Source organism: Centroberyx gerrardi, chromosome 22 (assembly GCF_048128805.1).
Source record: "Centroberyx gerrardi isolate f3 chromosome 22, fCenGer3.hap1.cur.20231027, whole genome shotgun sequence".
NCBI classification, from domain to species: Eukaryota; Metazoa; Chordata; class Actinopteri; order Beryciformes; family Berycidae; genus Centroberyx; species Centroberyx gerrardi.
Window position 1 is genome coordinate 8,481,010 of NC_136018.1, and position 23,585 is coordinate 8,504,594.

General features: G+C 43.6%; 1 protein-coding gene across 1 annotated transcript in view; it reads left to right on the forward strand.

Annotated features, from left to right (window-relative positions):
* Positions 1-975: 975 nt before the first annotated feature.
* LOC139921763 (collectin-12-like) overlaps positions 976-23,585 on the forward strand; it is a 30,770-nt gene continuing 8,160 nt past the window's right edge. The window contains exons 1-3 of the mRNA XM_071912093.2: positions 976-1,230; positions 2,457-2,507; positions 22,734-22,856. Of these exons, the coding sequence (XP_071768194.1) occupies positions 1,224-1,230; positions 2,457-2,507; positions 22,734-22,856 (181 nt within the window). The 5' untranslated portion in view covers positions 976-1,223. The remainder of the gene's footprint in view (positions 1,231-2,456; positions 2,508-22,733; positions 22,857-23,585) is intronic.

The following is a 23,585-nucleotide window of genomic DNA, read 5'->3' on the forward strand; positions in this document are numbered from 1 at the left end:
CTAGCTGTCTAGGTAAGCTAGCTTGTTGACCTTCCAAGATTATGAATGCCATGGTGATGAATCAATAAAGCAGAAGTCACTGCCATTTATTTATATTTTGACCAAAGTTCATTGTTGCCATTCAAGATTGCCAGTTAGCTATAACCTGCGCTCTGAAAGGTGTGGTCGTTTTGCTTCTACCATTGAGGTTTAAAGGATAGTTCACCCCAAAAAAGAAAGTTTTGTCATTATCTACTCACCCTTGTGTCAGTTGAAATACTGGTGGAGTTTGTTAGTCCACATAACACATGTCCAGTTTGCTAGCGCTGCTTCATGTCAGCCTTCTCCAAAAAACAATTTGAACAGGAACTTTTTCTTTAAAGTTCCAAAAAGGGCAAAAAATGACCATAAAATGACTCCAAACAGCTCATGTAGCATAATCCAAGTGTTCTGAAAAGCCAATTGATTGCACTGCGAGTCCAAAAGATCTATTCCTCTTTTTTTCCACTTTTGGGTGAAATATTCCATTTAACCAATTAGATTATTTCTGCCTTCAGAGCAGCTCTACTTCTGAGAAATGTTTGCAGAAATAAAACAAAGGAACGTACAAGAAGGACATAGAAGGATGTCTACTTTGGCTTAATTGTTGTATAGGGTTACCCTAATGGGCCGTGTATTTTTGCCAGCCCTAGTTTTCATCTTACATAGGCCTAAATAGCCTATGAATATCTGCTGTAAAAATATTAACTTTTTAGAAAAAAGCGACAAATGTACCACTGGTTCCTCTTCAGATATATTTATGTTTTGACTTTAGTAATTTGTGTTAAGCAATTTACGTTACTTTGTGTTAATTTGTTGTTTTTTTTAAATGCAGCACGTTTGGCAATTAGGGTTTTATTTTGAAAGTTTTACCGGAAGTCTTATTTTTCTTAAATCCTGACCAACTTGACATTGGTGGTAACAGACCACTCAGACCAGCACTCCTTCCTTCAGCGCAGCGCTGCAGGACCAGGCTTCGGGATATCGCATCTCTCCTGCAAAAGCCAAAGCAAGCCAGACGAAAACGACAATGGGATTTTAACTGAAGACTCAACATGAAGACAGACTTATAGTATTTCTTCAATCAGTGCGTGTTGTTCTCCGTGGGACTGATTGGCATCTTCGGTTGCACTGGATGTTGAGATGCGCAGAAAGTGACAGGGGTCCTCATCTCTTCTACAGTCCTCACAGATTTATAAAACGCCATGAAAGGTATGTAGGCGTAGCTTTGCAAACATACTTTAAAAGTGTTTTTTTTCTTTTTAAATCCAATCTTTGATTTCATTGTGTCTGTGCGTATTTCTTCATGGTCCGTGATTCACATCTGGATGACATTACGGTACTGTGGTCCAGAAGTTGAGCAGAGTTGTGAAATAGTTTGGACTTTTTTTCTTCCACCCCTTGCATCTCATTGATGGAAATAAAGACCCAGTTCATGTTTGGACTATTGATTAGACTGTATATTTGGTAAATCGCCTGAAGCATGAAATACAATATGCATGAAACATTAATCTGTGGCTAGATTAACGTCTCCAAAAACTTCACGGTGAAGACATGACAAAAGAAAACAACAGGATCCTGCATGATGGATGAAATTGATCACTATCATTGAGCATCACCTGTAGGAGTGCATGAGGTTAGCGGGTCTAATATCTGTAGGAAGGATCCATTATCATCAGTAACTGTTGTGTGCCTGCACTCCTACAAGTAGTTAAAGGGACAGTGTATATGCCTTTTGCTGCAATAATCACAGTATTTTTTGCTGCAATGTATATTTTCTCAGAGATTCACTCGATAAAAACGAAAAAATAACCATTAGACAGCACCGCTCCAGTTGGCACCAGCAGCTTGATTAGGAGCCAGTGGCCAAAATATGGAGGTCCGCCTCATTCCTGCTCTTCACGGCACAGATCCCCCCCCCCCCCCCACCCAGCTCATCATGTCCCTGTCTCCCCCCCGCCCCTGCCCCCCCATGCCGCCCCCCCCGGTCCCATCTGTTTACCATTACCAGTGATGTTCTCTCCCTGCTCCGGTCTTCAGTGTAGTGTAGCAGAGTGTAATTAGGGTTTACTGTCAACAACCCAGAGAAACCGCAGCCTGTGGCTTTTACAGCTCTTTGGACCTCCTATCTCCACACACACACACACACACACACACACACACACACAGACAGGCTAGATATGGAGATGCAGCCGAAGTGACATTCCACTATCTTGCCGACTTAAGGCTTGTTGGCCGTCTCCACTCCGCTAAAGAGAGATCATTGTATTCAAAGGATAACATTATGAATTCTTGGCTCGCTGCAGCTGCCCCATAGTGTTTTGTTCTGTTTTGTTCCACGGTCACCTGGAGTCCTACCAACTGTTTTAAACACAATGTTCACCCAATGGCCTGTTTATGACCTATTTATGTCACATGTTTCTGATTATGTCACACAGACGATTTCGCAGACGAGGAGGAAGTACAGTCTTTTGGATACAAGCGGTTCGGTAAGTGAAAGGTCTTTTATTTTCTAATGGTAGCATGGCGGAACAGCGTGGTAGTCTTCCTCTTCAAAGCAGAAAAGAGTGAGAAGCAGCCGGCACGCTTGAAGCTCTATTCATAAAACTTTTATTGAGAATGTTTCCAGAATGAAACGTTGTCAATAAAAGGTTCTCAGTGTGTGGGCTTTACTCTTCTCTGTCGTCACTTTATCTTGATATTCGCGTACTTATCAGTCTTTTTGTTAATAGAAGAGACACATTTACACACATGGCTGTCTGAGCCTTGTCTGTCCTGGTATTCGCCTCGGTCACTGATGTTTCTGTCTCTCAGGGCGGGGATTGGTTAAATGTGGCTGACAGTCTGTGAGGTCCGGCTCACCGCAGGCCCAACAACTGCTGACAGCGCTTGTCAGTTCAAGAAGACATGGTTTCAAAAACTCTCTCTCTCTCTCTCTTTCAAGCGCTTAAATTGAGTCGCTCAAACATGTCGAGTCACACAAACATGTTGACTTACTCAAAAAAATGTAGAGTCACTTAGACAGAAATTGAAGTCAACACATACAGATGTTGTGGTGAGTCCAGTCCACACACACAAACACACACACACACACACAAACACATATACAGTACACATACATGTGGTGTGTCTACAAGTCTCCACATGCACATGCATTATGGTGGTGTAGCTTAATGGATAGAGCCTGGCACTCACACTGCCAGGGTCGTAGGCGGATCGGCCATCTTGTGGAGTAGCGGGAGTTTTCCCAGTGGGCAAGACTGAAACAAAAAGATTTTTTTTTTAAAAGTGCATCATTGGTCCATCTTTCCTTCCCTGCCTACTTTACTTTGGTCCATTCTACCCATCTACCTTTGCTTTGTGTCATACACTGAGCTGACAGCAACAGAGTGATTGTGTTTTGTATTAAACGTGACTGAGTCTACCTAACAAATGAGCATAGAGAAGCAGCAGACAAAAAATGTAAAAGTGGGGCTGAAAATTGAAGAGAACAAGTAAGAACTAGCTTAGCGCTTGTTACATACGGCCTTAAAAAGGCAAACAGCAGTAACTACTTTTGTGTGTTTTTAAAGGTCAAAGGTCCTAAGTAAGGTTTAGATTTCAACTTTAAAAACTTCAAACTTTTTACCCATAAATGCTTTATATACACAATCTATCTCTGTACCAACAATACTTTGGTTAGACTTTGCTTTAAATAAACTTCTCAATTGTTTTTCTCAGTTTTACTACTACAATTACTGCTGTTTGGCTGATGGTACTGTAACCTACTTTGGGTAAGAAACAAAGGGTGCCACCAAATGGCATATGCTATGTTACGGACACACACACACACACACACACACACACACACACACACACATACACCATTAGCATTCTCCTTGGAGACAGAGAGCGTGCTCCATCATCGTACTGTTGATCCAACAGTGATTTGGGATTAGGAGCCTCTCTGTCTCTGTGTTGAGGGTGTTGCTTCAATATGAGTCATTCACACACAGTTAGGCCCAGGTCCATGAGAGTGGATGGGGAGCAGCGGACCCCACTGTTTACCCCAGCAGCAGCAGAGACGAATTCAAACTGTGTTAAAACACAATCTCCTTCATCAAAGTGTCACCCGAGTAGAGGCATCCTGTTTGTCTTTCTCTGTGCGCGTGCAAGTCCCGCTCATGGATTAGATTAGAGAGCTATGGGGAAGGCGGCCAGAGCCAGCTCGCTTTTAACTTTATTCAAATGAACTATTGACATTTGGAAGAGTAGGAAGAGAGAGGGTCTGGCCAAGCTGCTGAACTCTGAGCAGAGTGTTGTTGGCCCTATGAGGGATACGGCAGCTGGTTGGAGGGGTCTGCTCTCCACTCCAGAGGCCTCATTGTGCAAGAGAACTGCATCCATGCAAACCATCACAAACCCTCATTCTTCAACTATTAGGGCTGTAATCTCTGTACTCAGGGGGAAACAAACAATTATTTCCACTCTCCCTGTTTTGCTTTAATTCATTGCGTTCTCCCAGGAGACAGATAGTGTGTAAATTGTTGTGACATGTCAGATTGTTGCGACTGTTGTGTAAATCTGCATCCGCTCTCATCACTAAACTCAGTAGAGAAGAAGAGCACACTTAATCCTGCTGGTTTAAAAATGTGAATATGGGAAAGAAACAGCGTATATCAGTTGATTTTGAGTACTGCCAGATCTATGCTTCGCTAAGATTTGGGAGGCTAGTGGTGACATGTGTGCTTTGCATTTGGAAAGACAATGAAATGTCCATGGCCCGGTTGTTTGCGTCATCCTCCAAGAATCTCACATTGTTTACGAGAATCTCCTCCAAATCCTCCATCTTGAATTCCAAAATTCCAACTGCTATAGTCACAGTTGTGTAATGAAATGTAGGATAATCTGTAAAGCAGATAGGGAAATCACAGACCGTTCTGCCAGACATTTTTTCTGAATTCTTCACTGCTTTGGCTGTAATTCGCACACACTGATGAACTCAAGCTTGCCTCGGGCCTTTCTGCCAAAGCATAAAGACCTTTGGAGGGCGTGTGTTAAATATTAGAACGTGTCATATCAACACACATGTCCAAGTAACACTTTGTGACCACGTGTTGAAATGTGTTTAAAAGCACCTTTGGTGGAGTTTGTACATTTGCTGACATGTGCAGACTCACCAAAGTGACAGGTCAGCTCTCCGAAGGCCAAAACGAGCCTGACGCCCCCACAGTCCCGTGGCTGTGGGTTTACACACATTTTAAATAAGGTGGACTGTTTCTGATTCTCTCTGTCTTTCTCACTTCCTAACACTTGGGCATACATATACACACACGCCAGCCAGAAGGCATGCATACATCATATACATTTCCACACACACACACACACACTCACACGCACACAGTCATGCATGCACACACACGCTCACACACACACCAGTGTATGCACTGAGTGAATTCATATGGTTATCCCATCTCTCTCCCTGGCAAATTGAAGCCAGCTCAGAATTGCCTCCACAGTCTTCAAGGTTTAGACATTTATTTTTCTGTGGGGGGTTGACATAAGAAGGCCATTAGAATAGAAGAGGAAATCTACCTGAGCTTTGGCTGAACTCTTACAGCCCCTTTAGAGCTGGTCTAACTGTTGGGCACTGGCCACTGGCAGGCAGTTTGCAGTCTTTATTTGTCATTAGCCTGGCTCGAACCATGAACCCTCCAGTCACCAACACCACGACTACGAAAGTTGAACACGCCCAATCTGCCACTTTAAAGGAAAAATCCACCCTAAAACACTTGAACACTGTTGCACCTTGCATTTCTGGGCCCATCTTTTTGTTTGCCGATGTATTTTTCTCAAGCCCGTGTCGAGATATTTCCAGCACAGCTACAATGAAGTTTGATAGCAGAACAATTTTCAGCTTTCTAAAACGATTTGGTGTCAGTCCCCCAGAATCAAAGAGAAAGGTCTTCTTCCTAGACTCACCATTTTGCACCTATGTTCAAGGCAGAAATACAAATTTCTCTACCGACAGTTGCCTCAATAGACCAGAGTGCAATGCAGCCACTTTTGAGTAAGGGACGCCAACTCCCACTTTTTCTTGACTAGAAAAACTCTTGCTCTCTTGCTGTTACTGCGGTACAGCTGCTGCTCTCTCTACCTAGATGAAGAACCAACAGCTGAATGCAACAAGTCCAGGCCTGATCTCTGATGGTGGCCAATAGTCATTCTCGGAAACGTAGGAAATCAGTACATTGCATCACAGAATAACTCCTGGAATGCACTGAACATCACAGATTGCTGGTATATAACTGTGTGGATTTTTCCTTTAAAAAGATACAATTCAGTGAGTTTACATTCAGGGGCTGTACCATGTGGGATATTAAAGAAGGGGAATCTGTCCATTCCAATCCTTTCACCACCAGCCTGCATTGGCTCTCATATCTTTCATTACCATACAGCCATTCATGTTGGTCTCCAGGTGGGAGTCAGGACCAGTCATGAAATAAGGGAGGCCTGATTGCTGTGCGCAGCAGTCTTGGTGGATCTACTCCTGGGATCTGGACTGATGTCTGGATGGGAGGCTCACTCCCTCCTCTTCTCCGTCTCCTTTTCCCACACATCTGGGTTTGGAGTGGCCAGGCTCAGGCGGTTTGCGGCCGGTGTGGAACCCAGAGTGCGCTAATCTATTTCCTGCACTTGTTATGGTTTCTCCAGCAAGGCCCGGAACATTCCTGGAGCAAAGCACGGCGTTGGGGTCTATGCCCGGGACCAGCTGTGTCAGCATAGCCAGGGCTTGGTTCGGTCCGGTGGGTTTCTCTGGCAAGGAATGCACACTACATTCCCCAGCTTCACGCCCACCATAGCCATAGTCATAACGACACCTCTTCCACCACCTCATCCATCCCACTAAACATGGAATTACATGGTTATAGTAACATGGTTAGGTAGCTTTTGACAGACACTGACTGAGATATTTAATAATGAGTATTGCATATTTTCATCTGGGACTTTGCAGTGTGTTTATCAGGATTGTTGTTGAGAATTTTTATGCACTTTACTGTGGTTGCTCAATTTTTTTTACAATGTTGTGGTGCAGTTTTCTCTAATTCTGCTCTTTGGATCTCTGTTAAAATTCCATAGCAGGTTTTGATTAGTCATCATTGTTGTAACGTGTACAATGCCTTCTTCAGTATTTGCCACACTACTGTCAAGCTTTTCATCTGGCATTGGGACACTTTCAGAGTCTGAATGCCTTTGCAAGATGTGCTTATTACAGAAACTGTACACACACACACACACACAGTGTGTCTGACTTTCTGTTTTTGTATTGCATTTGACTCAAGTTTCTAGAGGACAATTCAGGAGCATTTTGGTGTAATCCGATTAAATATGTTGAGTTGATCGCACTTCTCTCTTTGCTGCTAATGCACGCATTTTCTCTCATGTGCTTCACCAGTTCACACTTCTTATATTATATACATCTTGTCAGTAAGTCTTGTTTTACTGCGTCCTGGTGACCTTCTCTGTTGAAATGAGCACATATAGAAGCTCCAGACCCAGACACACTTAGTCTAAGCCTGACCTGATCATGGGACTGCAGTGGGACAACCACCTGTGCATCTTCTACTGAGCTGCAGAAAGCAGACGGAGATGGGAAAGCACTTACTGAAGTCACCTTGGGACACTGCTGCTAAAACAGGGCACAGCAGTCGTAAAACACAGAGTTCCCACACTCGCTTGGACGTCAAATTCAAGAAATTTTTCAAAGACGTTTAAGGTCTTGTTTCAGGGTCGCAAACATCTACTGTGTTTTGGGGTAAAACATAGTAGATGCCTCATTTTTCACGGATGTTCTTGTCAAGTCAAGAAATCCTGGTGAACTTTCAGGGATTTTCAAGGCCCTTGGGAACCCTGAAAACACTTCAACAGGTATTAGGGTAAAAGGGAGAAATAAATGTGGTGAAAGGAGAGAGAGGCAGGGGATTTAATGAATGTGTGTGAGCGAGAGAAATAGAGACAGTGTGTAGGCAAGGGCTACAAATTTCCCAAGCAGACACCCAGAAGAAACAATGAGGCACAATAAGAGTAAAAGTCGGCCAGTGGCGTACTAGAGACCACATCTCAATTTCACATGTCAGGCTGAAGTCTTACTTTCTGTGTCCAGGGGGAGGAGAGTTCACCCTGAGAGTTTTGAGCAGGCTGTTAAAACAGAGGCTCTGGTGTAAACACCCAGATGATATACAGGCCAGGGTTTTCCTCGTATCTGGTTTGGGAGAACCTCACACCCCGGGACAGACAGCAGCGGGACGGGAGGAGAGATAACACCGAGGAGCTGAATGAGCAACAAGAGCGGGAGGCGCTGAGCGAGGGGGGGAATTTCATCCCAGGAGAGGGGAAGGGAGTGAAAAGGAAGTGGGAGAAGAAGGTGGAGGAGACACAGCTTGTTGAAAGACAAGAGCGAGAAGAGGATGGATGGGTGTGGAGGAGCATGAGAGGGTAGATAAGGCTGTGAGATCCTGGTGTGTGGGTGTGGGTGTGTGTGTGTGTGTGTGTGTGTTGGGAGGTAGTTGGGAGAGGAAATAGAGAAGGGAGTGAGTTGTAACAGTATGAGATCCAGCTGGATGTCATGTTTATCTGAAGGAGGAGCTGGAGATGGACACTCACCTGTCTCACACACACACACACACACACACACACGCCTAAAAACAAAAAATTACTACAGCATTCCAATTTTGCATAGGTCTTCATTTGTCTTACTCGCAGACTGGATTCAGACTGTGTCTTATCTCAGTTATAATTCAATCCTTTCAATCTGGAATCCCACAGGACTGTCTGAACTCGGAGGAAGGGCAGCCAAAGAGAAAATGGCAGCAGATCATAGAAGACATTTATGAATACATCATTTTTTTTTTTTTGTCTTGACTTCCCAACATAGTTTTAGTGCAGGCTAGGTCGACAGCGGGTATAGAAACTACGGTACAGTAGATGGTTTTAACATCATAGGCTGTTCCAAGTGATTCTGTACACAAAACTTTCCACTTATTCCTCCACTGGACTGAATAAAACGGCAACAATCCAGGCGCTAGATGTGAAGAGCAGGCGTTGATCGGTGATGTTTTTGCCAGAACAACACATGTGCGGGTAGTTAGTTCCTATTTTCAATCCGGCCTGTGATCATGTGTGTGTCAGTGACTTTCTGACTCACCTTAAGAGTGAGGAAAAGCAGCAAACCTCTACGGCTCCCAGTTGCATTCCCTCCCAGCTCTCACACACCATAATAACAGCAGTGTCCTTGATGTGACCCACATGCAGATGTCAAGGGAGGCTCTCTAAAGTTCACTGTGGCCTCCATTTATGGGCCTTTTAGGGGGGGTCTTGAAGCAGGGGGTCTGAATCATTGATTTAGTAATTAAATAAAAAATACTATAGAGCGGGTGAAAGGCATTCCAAGACACCTGCGTACCTTTAAGGCCTCCCATGAAACGCTTTATATTACACTTGGCAAGCTGCAGGTCTTTGTTCTGCTGGGATCATGCGTGTACATTGGACCTCGCATTCAGATTCCCTCCAGTGTGTGTGTGTGTGTGTGTTTGTATGTGTGTGCATTTGTCCGTGAGTGCAGGAGAGGGTGTGTTTGTGCTTGTGTTTGTGTGTGTACAATAAAAGTTCTCAGACACCTCAGGCAGCAGAACACACACACATGTTAACGATGAATTTGGGGATTCTAATTTCTCCTCTTTTAGCATAAGTAATAAAACCCCCCGAATCTGTTATTCACAGTCCGAAATGTTAATGAAAGAAAGAAACCGACTGTGAGCGTTGCCAAGATCAACCTACAGCTTCCTGGTTTGAAAAAGGGGAGTTGAGGCGGAGAGGAGCTGCGTTCGGTTCCAAAACCCTGTCAGATGCATAATGACTATCACATTTTCCAGTGTGGCTAAGATGCCAGACAGAGGGAATTCACTATATTCATTTTCCGGCACCTTTCTGAGCTCAATATGGTGTGTATCATGCATTGCTATGGTTAATTACAAATTAAAAAGGAATATGATACGAGTTACTCTTCTATTGTTCTTCCAAAGATCACATAGCTGATTGAAATGAATGTTCCAGTTTGAGTTAAAACTATTCTGAGCATTCACTACTCTATTACTGACTCCATATGTTCAGTGCTCTCAGCTTAGTTAGTTAGCACATTGTATGGTATGGCTGTTTAATCAGATTCACAATCACCTTAACTTCAGGAGTTTGATGTCATTAGTGCAAAGACATAACGACTATCAATGTAGTAACACAAGTTCATACCAGCCTGCATGGTACAGGCACAGCAGGACCTCACACTCATTGCAAGTGTGTAAAACATAACAGACAGTAGACTATACAGACCATTCTGCAAATATACATTCAACATTCAATCACTGTGCCTTCAGGCATCATGGCATCAGTCACTTTATCAAAACTGTAATCAGTAACATAATCCAGGGGATTATCCAAACTCAGTAATGTATTCTTCTCATTACTTTCAGTGAGGTTCAGATTACTCTGCCATAACTGGGGTTACAGATTAAGATAAGTGAAAAATTACAAAGATCAGGAAATTTATTTCAGGTTTCCATACAAACACAAATGTTCTTCTGAGCCACATTTTATAAAAACACAGAACACTTCCTACTATTTCAATCGCCTTATGAGTTTCACTTTAACAGTATTTCCAGAAGTAATCCTGATTACAGTAGAAGTAATCCTGTTTACAGTATTATGATTACAGTATCTGAAATCAGAATACATTATTTTTAGGTAATGCAGTGGAATACATTTCCATTGTTTTGTATTTTGAATAGATAACGGCATTAGAAGTAGCTCTGCATGGCATGCAGTATTGCTGCAGCTGTAGGGAGGGATTGTGAGCGTCCAGCAGTTTGATTACGAATTGCTTTTGGTAATCAGATCTTGTTGTTTGTAATGGGAGTGAGTAATGGGATGAGGTAACCATTTGAGTCCATGATGATGATGCCCATACAGCACAGAAACAAAAACAGTTCTTCAACTATCCAGAGAGGAGTTCTCTTTTCAGCCCATCATCTAAATTACCCTAAACAAACAGTTATGGCGTAGTATAGTTTAAAGCCATTGTCTGGTGTAGATTACAGTTTCCAGTAAGTGGTATCCACTCTGTGTGAATCACCACCCAGATGTGTGACGGCTCCTGTGTCTGTCTGATGCTTCATCTCTCTAACTGCAGTCTGCTCTCATGCCACTCTCCTGTCTGGAGTGTGTCTGTCTGAACAGCTTTTGGCAGAAAGACACAACTGCTCTTCCTGACCGACTGTCATGGAGACTGATAGGCCACGCCCCCCTGTGTCCGACTGCAGATGTGGTGGGCCACCCAGAAGGGACTCCAACACCCATGATGCAGCAAAGCAGAGCGTTTCCATTGTTACCCTACCTCAGAACGCAGCCCACGGTTTGCTAGACCTGCTCCGCTTTGTAGTTTGACTTGTTGATGTTGGAGGTTGCGCAGCATTTGGAGGAAACGTGTATAATTTAGTAATTTAACATTCTGCTTGTGGTTTGCTCTCACTTTCAAATGTGAATTATTGTGCTGAACAATTCACACCAGTCATCATAATCTAGCTCTTTCCCTCTGGACGCTGGCCTCTAGAGTTCCCCACTTTCTGAGCAATAGATAATATGTTCGAAATTTCCTTCTCTATTAATATGGTAATAAGTACAATCCTGATACTGTAATTTTGCATTGTAATAATAGGGTTGAAACAGTCCTGAATTCGCTTTTGAAATAGTTCACAAAATTGCTCAACTACAAGATTATATTACCACAAACTATATTACATCACATCCACTTCTTCACTTCACCGTTACAAGATAATATTATGATCCAAGTTTGCATAAATGTTATTTCACATAATGTAACTGATGAATGCACAACTAAGAAGCTTGAAGGCTATCTAACCAACTGAAAACACGCAGACCACAGTTTCTTTAACATGTTGCACCGCCCTCCATGTTCTCTCAAAGCCACTGCTAAATGACAGAGCTACTTATTACAAGCTAACCCTAAACCTGAAATCACAGAGCGGCTTATTCCAGGATGACCATAAAACCATACAGACATTAACCACAAGCGACAGCGGCGGTAGGATTTGGTCGGATAGAGAACGTCAGCCTCCTTCCACAGCGGATCTGTGTGAGGAACTGAGCGCACGTTCCTCTGCTGGATTTCCTAAGTACACGAGAGGTGCGTTGGTGGAGACCGGCTCTGCGTCCATGTGGCTGTGTCAGTGACGGATGTGGCCAACGTAGTGATGAGTTTGGCTGATGTGGGCCCGGCCTGTAAAACCGCTGGCCCATAGAGACTCTCCCAACCGGCTTCCTGTGAACTATCCCAAAAAATCTGCGCGGCTCTTTTATGGCTTCATGGTTTGATGTGGCAGCAGGTCAGCAGAACAGGCACTATAGTTTTACATTTACATTTCATTCAATGTTGTAGACGTAGAAGTATGACATGCAGTAGAATAAGTGACAAATACAAAGCAACATTACATGCAGCAAATTTTGAAGACAGCAAGGGCAAAAAAACACAAGAAGAGAGGAAAAAAAGAACTTTTTTCTGCTTTTGTCTTCTTTTAGGGCTTATTTTGTGGTCTTTATTACAGAAAATATTGATAGACTGTGCCTATATTGTAGGTATGGACAATGACATTGCTGAAGTATTGGCGGAGCAGTGCAGAATTGGACACAAAACATCACACTTAGTAACCAATGATACTGGTGTGTGTATGTGTGCGTGTGTGTTTGGGTTTGTAGACGTATGTGAATGACTGCATTGATTTAAGTAGATCCTTATGGCTCTTCTGAAGCTAAATCACTATGGGCATATGGAGCTGTTTTTTGTATTGTAGCTCACTGCGGCGGCGGGGGATCAGTCTGCTGCTGTTGATCAGTCTCTGTCTTTCTGTCTGTCTGTTTATTTATCCGTCCGTCTATCCATCACATGCGATATCACCACTGATTTTGATGAAAATGCAGGTCACATTACAGGCCGCAACAAGGTTACATTACATATGTGTTATTATGATTGGCCCAGAAGGGCGCTGCATCATTTGTGGGGGGCGACAGCTTTACTGCTGCCTCGTTTGTAGATGTGACAGCTGGGCAGCCAGTCAAGACACTGGAGGTGAGTTTCTGGTTCTCGCATTATTCAGCACCAAGATAATAACAGTAATACAGATTTCACAGCAAAAAAATCTAAATCACAATATGAACTTCTGCAATTTCCAAATCGCAGAGGCTGCATTTAATTGCTTAAGACATAGGGCCGACCAAAAAGGATTTCTAAACAAGGTGTTTTAGAGCTCCAGGTAATCTTTGGTCCATGAATCAAGTACAATATTGGTGAAAACCTTTCATCATACTCAGCTCAGTAAATCCTGCACTGACATCTATTTTTTTTTTTTTTAACAAAATGACTTTTCTTTAAACAAATTTAATGTTCTAAAAATGTATGACACAAAAAGCTTGTGATAATATGAATCGCAATTTAAATCGCAATTGCAATATTCTGTCAAATAATCGCAATTCGATTTTTTGTCAATATCTTTCAGCCTTGGTGCAGAGATCAAACCTCATATGCTCTTATGGTGCGCTCTGGGTGTTCGGTCCACAGACTCTTCTCCCAGTGCAGAAACACAAATGCACCTCACTGACCGGTTGGCCCGCTCCTGTCCCGGCTCTCTGCTTCCCAGCCGACGCTCACTCCCTGCCTGGCTTCCCTCAGCAGTTTATTCTTCATTCATCTCTGTGCCACTATATGTTTCACAGCATGCACAGCTTGCAGTCAAACAGTTCTGAAGCATCCATCCCCTCTTTATGGGGAATGACCTCAGCCTGAACATGCGAGTGTCATCATGTTGCACGCAGGGGAGAACATATGTACCGCTCTATAAAACCTCCTTTACAGCCACCAGAATGCTGTTTATGGTGTATTAGGAAGTAGATGTCAACTTCTGGACACAGACTGAATCGTTCATGCAAACACGGCCCTCAGGTACAAAGCTAGAGTTATTGGTTGGAGACGAGAAAGAGAGAGAGGAAATGATATTTTGAAAAGAGACAGATAGATCAAACAAAATATTAAAGGAACGAGAAAGAAAGACGCTATTTTTACTTCCTAATTCAAAGGAGGCAGCCGCCACAGAAGTTCCAAGAGCACCAACAAAAAGAGCCTGTCAGAAAAGGGCATGCCTCAAATACCACTTTGTGGTTTATTTTTCCAGCTGTTCATCAGAGGGAAAATGTCATTTTGTTTATTTTATTTCTGTTTTCCTCCGACTGGTGACATGTAGCTGTTTATTTCTCTTTGAAGTACTGCCATTGCTCCGTCGGCACCGGGGGTCTTTGTAGTGGTTCTCACATTTTGACTGGCACCTGAAGCAACCAGCGGGACATCTGACCCACGAGGGTTGGAATCAATGAGATGAGTCGGCTCTTGGAGACAGAAACTCAGTTCCAGTTACACGCAGCTGAGGGTAGACTCTGCAGGAAGGTTCTGGCTCTTGCTTGCCAAAGTACTTCAATATTGAAAATGCTGACTGAAAGGAAATCGTCCTTCTCACTTTTTCATGTGTTGTATTTTCTTTTGAAAGAGAATATGATGCCGATTCAAATTATGTACATATTGTGAAATGCTGCACTTTGTGATCATCCCCTACAGTTGAATGGCAGCTGACTCGCAGACAAATAGTCTTTGAATCTTGTTTTTCATTGGATAAAGTGTTATTCTTGTTATTCTTGTCTTTCTTTCCTGCATTCTTACTTTGAACTCACTTTCCCTTTTTGCTGATGGTATTGTATTTCTTTCAGAGTTGAGTGTAGGCGGACTATCAAATTCTGGATGCTGATGTGACCATCATTAGCCAGTGGGCCACACACACACACACACACACACACCTACACACACATACACACACACACACACACTAAAGGACAGCAACGTTTGGGGTGCTTAAGCCTCAATGTTTTGCTTTGTAACTAAAACCCAAGTCACTCCATGGGCCCCAAATCCCTTAGCTGAGTAAGTCCATTCCCGCTCCCCACTCCATTGTTGATGTAGTTTTCTGGAAAGACGACCTGTTTGTGTAACTGCAGCGAGCGCTGAGTCTGTGCAGACCTGCGCCGGGCCTCCAGGCCGGGGGGGAGGGGGGGGGGGGCTGCTGGAGGAGCAGCACTGGATGCTGCTGCAGCCTGCATGCACATCTAGCTGTAGCTCATCTGAAAACCATTTTGGAGGTGTTTATTTCTCTACCTTTACTATCAGCTGGTGAGAAGTCATTAAGCTATAGGGTGGGGAGCGGGCAATTTGGCTTACCAGAGCTTTTTACTAGCTGAAGTATTACTCAAGACAGTTTCACTCTTCTCACTTTTCTCTTTTTTGGCCATGATGTTCACAAAACAAATGAACAAAGTAAAGAGAGTAACATCATACTGAATCGTACCCCCAGCAAGCTTTTCTTGTGCAATATTTCAGAAACGCACTCAGTATGGCTCTTTATATGGAAATATAAAAAGCACAATACAACATTCATTTGTTCAGTATTGGCTTTAGTTTTGACTCTGAACCTGATAAGAACTTTGCTTTGAATGTATATACACAACTTTAAGCCAAGATCAAATTAAACATCATTTGCGTGTCTCTGCCAGCTTGACCTTTATATACATTATGTCCAATGTAATCCCTTAGGCACTTTTGGACTTAGTGGGGAGCTGCCAGATAAATGTGATCTTAATGTGGGAAATAGTTTTGCTTCTCTCCCCCAGGGCAAAGCGCTACACAGTTGGAGCCTGGCAGCGCTGCTGGATGCTGTAATCCTGGTTACCTCACAATTTGACAATTTCTGCCTTTTTTTTTTTTTTTGGACGTTAATACACAAAACAGACAGGGAGAAGTGACAGTCAGAGAAATACTGTCGGTCACTGAAACTGAAAGTGAAAAAAAAGAAAATGAGTGCGTCACCGATTCCCATCTACGTGGAAGATCTGGCCCATGTCGCAGTCCCAAAGCGCTTCTTGGCCGGCTGTGGTCGACTGTGACTACTTTTTACGTTACATCTGTCACTGCTTTCTCTCCACCTCTCAGATCTCTGAATCTTGTCCTTTCTCCACTCTCTCTCCATTTCTCCCTCCCCGCGCCGTGTTTTTCTCTGGATTCATCCTATACGTCTCAGTCTTGGCCTTGTCTCGCCTGTCTTCACTCCGCCTCTCACTCCTCCCTCTCTCACTTATAACCACTAGCATCGAGCCCGCCTGTCTCATGTGATGGAGGCGTATGGTTTCCATCACATGTAATAAAAGAGATGGAGCCTAAATCAGGCCACACATGGAGCGGGGTTGGTGTCAGTTTCCTGGGGCCCCAGAGCCATCCCACGAACCCAGAACCCTCTGGCCCTACTTCTCCACTTCCTCTGATTACGTCATTGGCAGGTACAGCCTCAAAGTGAGCGCAGTGGGCATGTTGGAGAATAGAGCGTATTCTCTCCAAGCTGTTAAAAAGTCAGTTATTAGACTGGGTTACCAAGCAGCCAGGACCTCCGCAGCGAAAGAGCTTTGTGGATTGGCTGTGGATCATGTTTAGCATGGAGGCCCGGCTCAGAGCACAGTTGAACCATCTCAAAACCACAGAAAAACCCACCCTGAAACACCACAACTCTGTTAAAAAATAGGTATTGGCGATGTACCTTGCATTTCTGGATCCAATTTGCTGTTTGGTATGTTTGATATATTTTTCTTATTCCTGTGGATAACAGGCCAAACGTAGATGTTGTGACGTCACGTCTAGATGTTTCCAGTGCAGCTACAATGGAGTTTGATAGCAGATAACTTTTCAGCGATCTAAAACATCAACAGTAAACATCAGGTTTTGATGTCAGTCCCTCAGAATCAAAGAGCGAGGGCTTCTTTATTGACTCATTTTGCACCGACGTTCAACAATCATACAGGGACAAATCCATTGTAGAAGAGGCAGAGATACAATATGAGAGAGGTGAGACTCACTTTTCTCAGCTGGAAAAACTCTCTCTGTTCCTCTTACTATCACTATCACTATTGTCCTCTCTCTCCAACTACACATGCAATGGGACTGTTGAAAGGCATTCTGGGAAACGTAGGAAATTACTAACTGAAGTAGAAGTAGACGAGGCAGGTTGAGGGAAAGTGAGTATACACCAAAAAAGTAAATTCAACACTTCATCACAGTCCTTTATAACTCCTGGAATGCATTGAACATCACAGATTAATGATATATAACTGTGTAAGAGGATCCAAGGGGGGGAATGTTCCTTTATAAGCAAGACCAGTACAGTCAGGAGCAGAGATTGGTCTCTGAAATGCCAACCCATCTACTGATTTATGTGCACAAACACTGAAAGTCATGGACCATGCACTTACTCACTCATTCACTAACTCACACACACACACACACACATACACACACACACACACACACACAAGCATGCACACACACACTCACACACCATTGCAGCACATGATTCAGTCCAGGCCACTTCACCATGCCATTGAGAAAGCAGAGCTGCGTATGAGTCATTCATTGAGCCATCCTCTCCCTCCCAATTGTAAAACATCTTGGCTTCGATTACAGTGTATCAGAGACCTTGTTAAACTTCTAATTTCTGTTGGAGTAATGAAGGACAGATGGCACGCAGGATTGCTGCTATTTTAAAACAGTTGTAAACAACTACAGTTTCGGCATGCGGTGAAAAAGTAATTTAACAATCAGCAGAGATACTGTTCGGGATCTAGCCGATACCAGCTGTCCGCTGTCTTTGTGGTGCCATGAGTTACAGTTTGTGTTGAACTCCTCTCTTTGTCTCCAGTGCCAGAGATAATTCCCTGATTGCCCTCTTGGACTAGATCTGTGCTCTGATTCCTGGAAAGGGGTTGAGTGTGTGTTAGGCAAGGCAGGGATCCAAATCACAGTTTGCGTGACCTCAGCTTGCAGCTTTGTGTTCTCATCCGTTACTATAGCGTCCCTACTGCTATTTACAGTAAATAAACGTTGTCTTTTAATGAGCGAGGCCCATGTATCGGCTGTGCTCCGCTGTGGCCCCCGGGACGTTATTTTGGCATTTCAGGGGGAAATTAATGGCCGTGTTGAGATGAACAAACTAATGATGTTTGGGTAATCCTTTGTTTTAGGAAAGTAGGCCGATGAAAGACACAAGCTTGGAGACACTTTATTATCATCAAGGTGGATATTGTCAGGATATCATCTCAACTCGGTGGTTTCACAGGAACAATGGACGACTTTGTCCAGCCAAAACACACAATGACAAGGAAACCCATTCACAATTGAAAGCAAACTGTTGTGTTTTTCTAGTTTTGGAAAGGCTCTTTGTGTTTGGAGCATCGTTTTTGTTTTGCTGTGAGCAGTAAAAGTGTTGTTGTCAGCCTGTGGTCGGTGCATCCTGGATGATGGTTGTTTTGCGGTTGTGGTCGGCAAGATTCGACTGCGTCTGGCTGTGCAGTTGAAGGGGAAAGATGACGAATCAGTGTCCAGTTTAATGAGGAGCAGCCAAGCTAAAGGAACACTGAGACTCTGCAGATACTCATACCAGATTGTTGTTAAACTGTGAACAAGGAGGTCGGTATTCGCTTATGTTTTTCCACTGTCTACTCTAAGTTTTGTTCTTCCTATTTTGAATATTCAGAGTGTCTCTTTTTCACTCCTGAAGCTTTTTGCTTTTACTCACATAAGAATGAACCTGTAGTGTTTATCAGCAGGCCTAAATCCATTGCACATTATTCAACACGTAGGCAAAAACTCATCTGCTACAAGCCTCCAGATATTTTATCCATGTGTTAAGATTTGTGCATCTGGGCTCTGTTAGCGTGACAGATATTTGAGAATGTGTGAAAGACGTTTGTCCTGACTGTCTCATATCCATCTGGCCGTTTGTCGTGTAAACAGCCAGTGGAGGAATGTGGAGCGATGTCATGCCCAAGTGTCTCTGTGTTACTCAAAGCCTTTTTCAGGAGATGTGATAATGATGTGTGGTGACCTGATATTAAGAACACCGGTGTCATTTATGGTCAAAGGCCATTTATTTCCGTCTTCGTTTAGCAATGCATGCTGTATGTGATTTTTATTTTTTAACATTTACCCATTTTTTGTCTAACCTAGCTTGAAATTAACTTCTGTCCCGGCTAACAAAGACACCCTAAATAGAAAGACATGGATGTAACAGTAAAGTTTGTAAGGCAACATGTTTTTTAGGGATTATTTCCTGGCGGAGACTTCCATTTCTTCCTGTGGGTGTCAGGCGATTGACAGAAAGCAGAGCGTAGCGTAATGCACGCACTGATATGAAAACGCTCAACTCGAGCTCAACGAAATAACAATAAAACAGAAACTTTTACAAAATCAAGGCTTCGTGTTTACTGTGATGGATTATCCAGCTCTGGCAATTTTTAAGTCTGTGGAAGTTGTTTTTCATACTGAACAAAAATGAATGGCAGCAAATGACTTCTTCTGAAGGGAGGAAAACGATCCCTGACCATCTCCAACTATGCTGAATGTGTGTGGACAAACCAGGAATAAAATAAAGGAGAAGGGGCAACCTAGATGATTGGCACAACCTTGAAAAATCACTATTATCCGAAAGTGCCAGTCAGGAGTCCAGTCCAGCATCTGTGTTCTCGTCTTGTCCCGCTCATCCAGGAAATGACCCATCGGGAATTGAACAGCCAGCAGTTCGTGATCCCAGATAGAGCCTTAGACGGCCCACTGGTGTGCAGATACGCAGGGTTTCCAACAGAATACAGCTGCCTCATCTGATGTCTCTGTCTCCGCTCTGCTCTCCCTCCGCTGAAGACCATCTGACCTCGAGCTGGAGGAGTATCGGAGCTGAGGAACAGAGGGTGCTTCTTTGTTGTTGTGTTGTCGGCCATGTTTGTGTTATGCCAGGTGTCTTCCATATTTGACAGCCAACCCAGAATGCTCGACTTATCCACCGAGCAGCCGAAGACTAACACATCATTCAAGTCTGTGGCGAAAATGGAAAAGTCCTTTTGCCTGTGTAATAGTTCATACCCTTACACAGTGTTTTGGTATGATTTCAGTGCGCCGGATTTATAAACACTGTCAGCGTGTTTAGATTGGAACAGCAAATTTCGGCAGAAACGCTTTGATTACTTTGAACTGATGCACTGATATGATTGCTTTATTGTGGAAGCATGCATGGGCTGACACTTCAAACATGTCAGCAGTTATGAATGTTCAGAAAGGCAATCCGTTATCGTGGCTCTACTCCCAGTGTGCAGTACTGTGCTTATGCTGCAGTTAGACCAGTGGCTAGGGAAGACTTTGGTAAACACAACTGTATCAACTACTCAAGATTAAGTTTTTGAGCTTGAAGGTAACTCGCTCCACGCACAGAGCTGGAGCGGTGCTTTTAATAGATATTTTTGGCAGGCATGAATCCTTGTTAATAGATTTTAAGGAGGCCATAGAGACCCTTTAAACGATCCAGTACCAGATTTGGACATCATCATCAGCCATGTGTTGGGGCTCTAGCGGTGAGTCACTCTTAGGTGTGTGTGGTACAGCACAACCAGCAGGAAACAGATGTGGCAACACCCCAACAAGATGAGCAGGGGCTGCTGTCTTTTCTCTCGCTTCCACAGCCGCCAACACTCTCCCCTCCATCTCTCTCTCTCCTCTCCTTCGCTCTCATCATGCCTCTTAACCTTTTCTTTTCTCTCTCTCTCTCTCTCTCTCCCCTGCTGTTAAATCTCTTCCTCTCACATAATGACCTGCACGCTTTGAAGATGTGACGATTTTGGCACGGCAAACGAAGCAGTCGTGAATAATCTATTTCATTTGTACTTGTCTAAAGATGTCATGCTTTGGAGCAGTTTGCTGAAATTTATGGAGTTCCACCTTGTCATTTTTGGGAACATGGGGTGTGCAGCTTTAGCCACAGAAACTGCTATTTGGCCTGGAAGGTGATGGTGTCATTTGAGTTGGCAAAGCGGTGGAACCCTGTAAAGGCATGGTGCGAATGACTTGTCTGTGCCTCAGCACTATTTTTCCGGTAAATCTCATGTTCTCTCAGGTTGGCTGAGTGGTGCGGAGCCCCCTTCCAGCTGGAGTCGGTGTTAAACTGAAGTCTTACACACAGTGATCATTAACAATCCCGTGACGCTTATAGAACGAGTCAAGTTGTTGAACTTGGCGTCCTGGCTAAACTCCCAGTGCGGCCCTATATCAGCGTTTCAAACCGGCTAATCAGCACTGCAATTTAATTGACTGAAATATTCCATTATTTAAAATGCACTTGAACTACACGTGTGGTGAAAGCTCTGGCACCAAATGGTTCCTACACTTTCAGTTTCATTCACTGCCAGAGAATGGTAGGCGCTTTCATTTCTCGCCATAATTTTCAATGAAAGTCCCTAAGTGGCTGGTTTTTCAGGTGGTGTTGGAATTAACCTGTAGTGGATATATGATAGTCATGTATTGCACCCTTTGTGTTTCCATGGAAATGAGCGCTGTTCCTTTATTCTAAGGCATGTGAAGTGAGTTTCATTCCAGGTACATGGAAAATCACCACCCCCCACCACACACACACACACACACACACACACACACACACACACACACACACTCACACACTTCCTGAATCCAAAATGAAATACAGCTGTGTTCCCGTCAGTGCTGTGGATCTCGCCACTCATCTGTCATGAAAGATATCCTCGGAAAGAAATATTCCAGAAGTGTCCCCTCTAGGCCCACCGGCCCTTTGGAGCCCATACTTTGACTCACACAAGACTCACACACACAACTGACATCGCAAGAAAAGAATTGCAACGCGCATATCCGCACACTGGAGATGGATGGCTTATTTTTCTTATGCACAGCGTTTTATGTTGTATAAAAAGTGCATTACTCATTGTCAGTGTTTCTCATATAAAACGTCTGAGGTCTATTTGTGTTTCATTGTAAGGAATCTCTTTGTGTGTGTGTGTGTGTGTGTGTGTGTGTGTGAGTAAGAGAGAGCCGGCGACAGAAAGAGACAGAGGGGCAGTTTGCTGAGTGAAGGCTGACTCCAGGAAAATAAGCATGTCGCTAAGTGTAAACAAGTCAGTGGGGGGGCTTGTTTTTGTGTCCCCTGCCCCTGTACCGCCCGGGCCCAAAGGGAACTGCTGGACTGCTTTAATGTGGACTCCAGGGCTGTTTGTCCAGATGTGGGAGGCTCTTCAGCCCATCTAACCCCGAACAATGCAGAATAGAAAATACACTACCAGTAAAAAGTTTGGACACACGCATTTTTCTTTATTTTTACTATTTTTTCACATTTTAGAATAACAGTAAAGACATCAAAACTGTGAAATAACACAAATGGAATTATACAGTGACCAAAAAAGTGTTAAACAAATCAAAACTAACTAAAGTAGCCGCGCTTTGCCTTGATGGAAAGGCATAGGCATCAACTTCACTATTTATATTTGTCTAAAAAACACATTTCAAGCAATTAAGCATAAGCCTTTAGATCAAAATGAAATGAAAACAAAGTACATTCAATCAGGTGCATCCAAACTTTTGACTGGTAGTGTATGTGACAGCAAAACCTATTGAATCATATGGTATCTTTCATGCTTACTCTACAGAATAAGTCAAATATGTGTCTGCATCTTTTATACAGGGATCCAGGAGGGCACCCAGTGCACGAAGTGTAAGAATGAGTGGGCGCTGAAGACCTCCATAGCTCTGCTATATGTGCTGTGTACGCTCCTCACCATCGCTGTGGCTGTGCTTGGATATAAAGGTAAGAAGTGGCTGCTCTTTGCTCTCAGCTCAATGTACTGCACTGCACACCGCCTGCTGTTCTTTTACTGTGACTTGGGTACTGCTGGAGTGGGCCAAGATGACTAACTTTTCTAAACATCACTTCAAATGATGCAGTTTAATTTAAAATGTTGAAATGTTTCGCAAAACTCATACGGTTTGCTGAGAGAGTATGCGCCCAAACATTTTGTTGGGTCTCTCTCCACATCCTGCCGGGAAATAAGAACATTGCTGTTTGATCAATATGAGTACATCGAGTCCCTGTTTGCACTGGAGACCTCCTGTGTGTTTGTGTGTGTGTGTGTGTGTGTGTGTGTGTGTGTGTCCGAGAGAGAGAGAGAGAGAGAGAGAGAGAGAGAACACTTGTGTCCCTAGAGCGGCCTTCTGCCTGCCCAAGCATGACATGAAAGTTCTTGGGTAATGTTTTATTGTTATTATTCAAGGGTAATAGATCAGTAATGGAAACTATGAGTCGTCCATCTGAGTGCAACATTACCACACCTTCTACAACAAAACCAGCACTTGTTCTCTCAGAAGTCACTATTAGACACAATTACACTTTAGCGTGCCTATCTGTCCCCTCTCTCCCCTCTGTCTGAGCACGTAGGCCCTCTCACTCCACCCCACAGCCTCCTCTCAGTTTATTTTACCAACACCCCCAAAGCTCACACCTCCGGGAGCGGTCCTGTGGTTTTGTGGAGCTGAACTT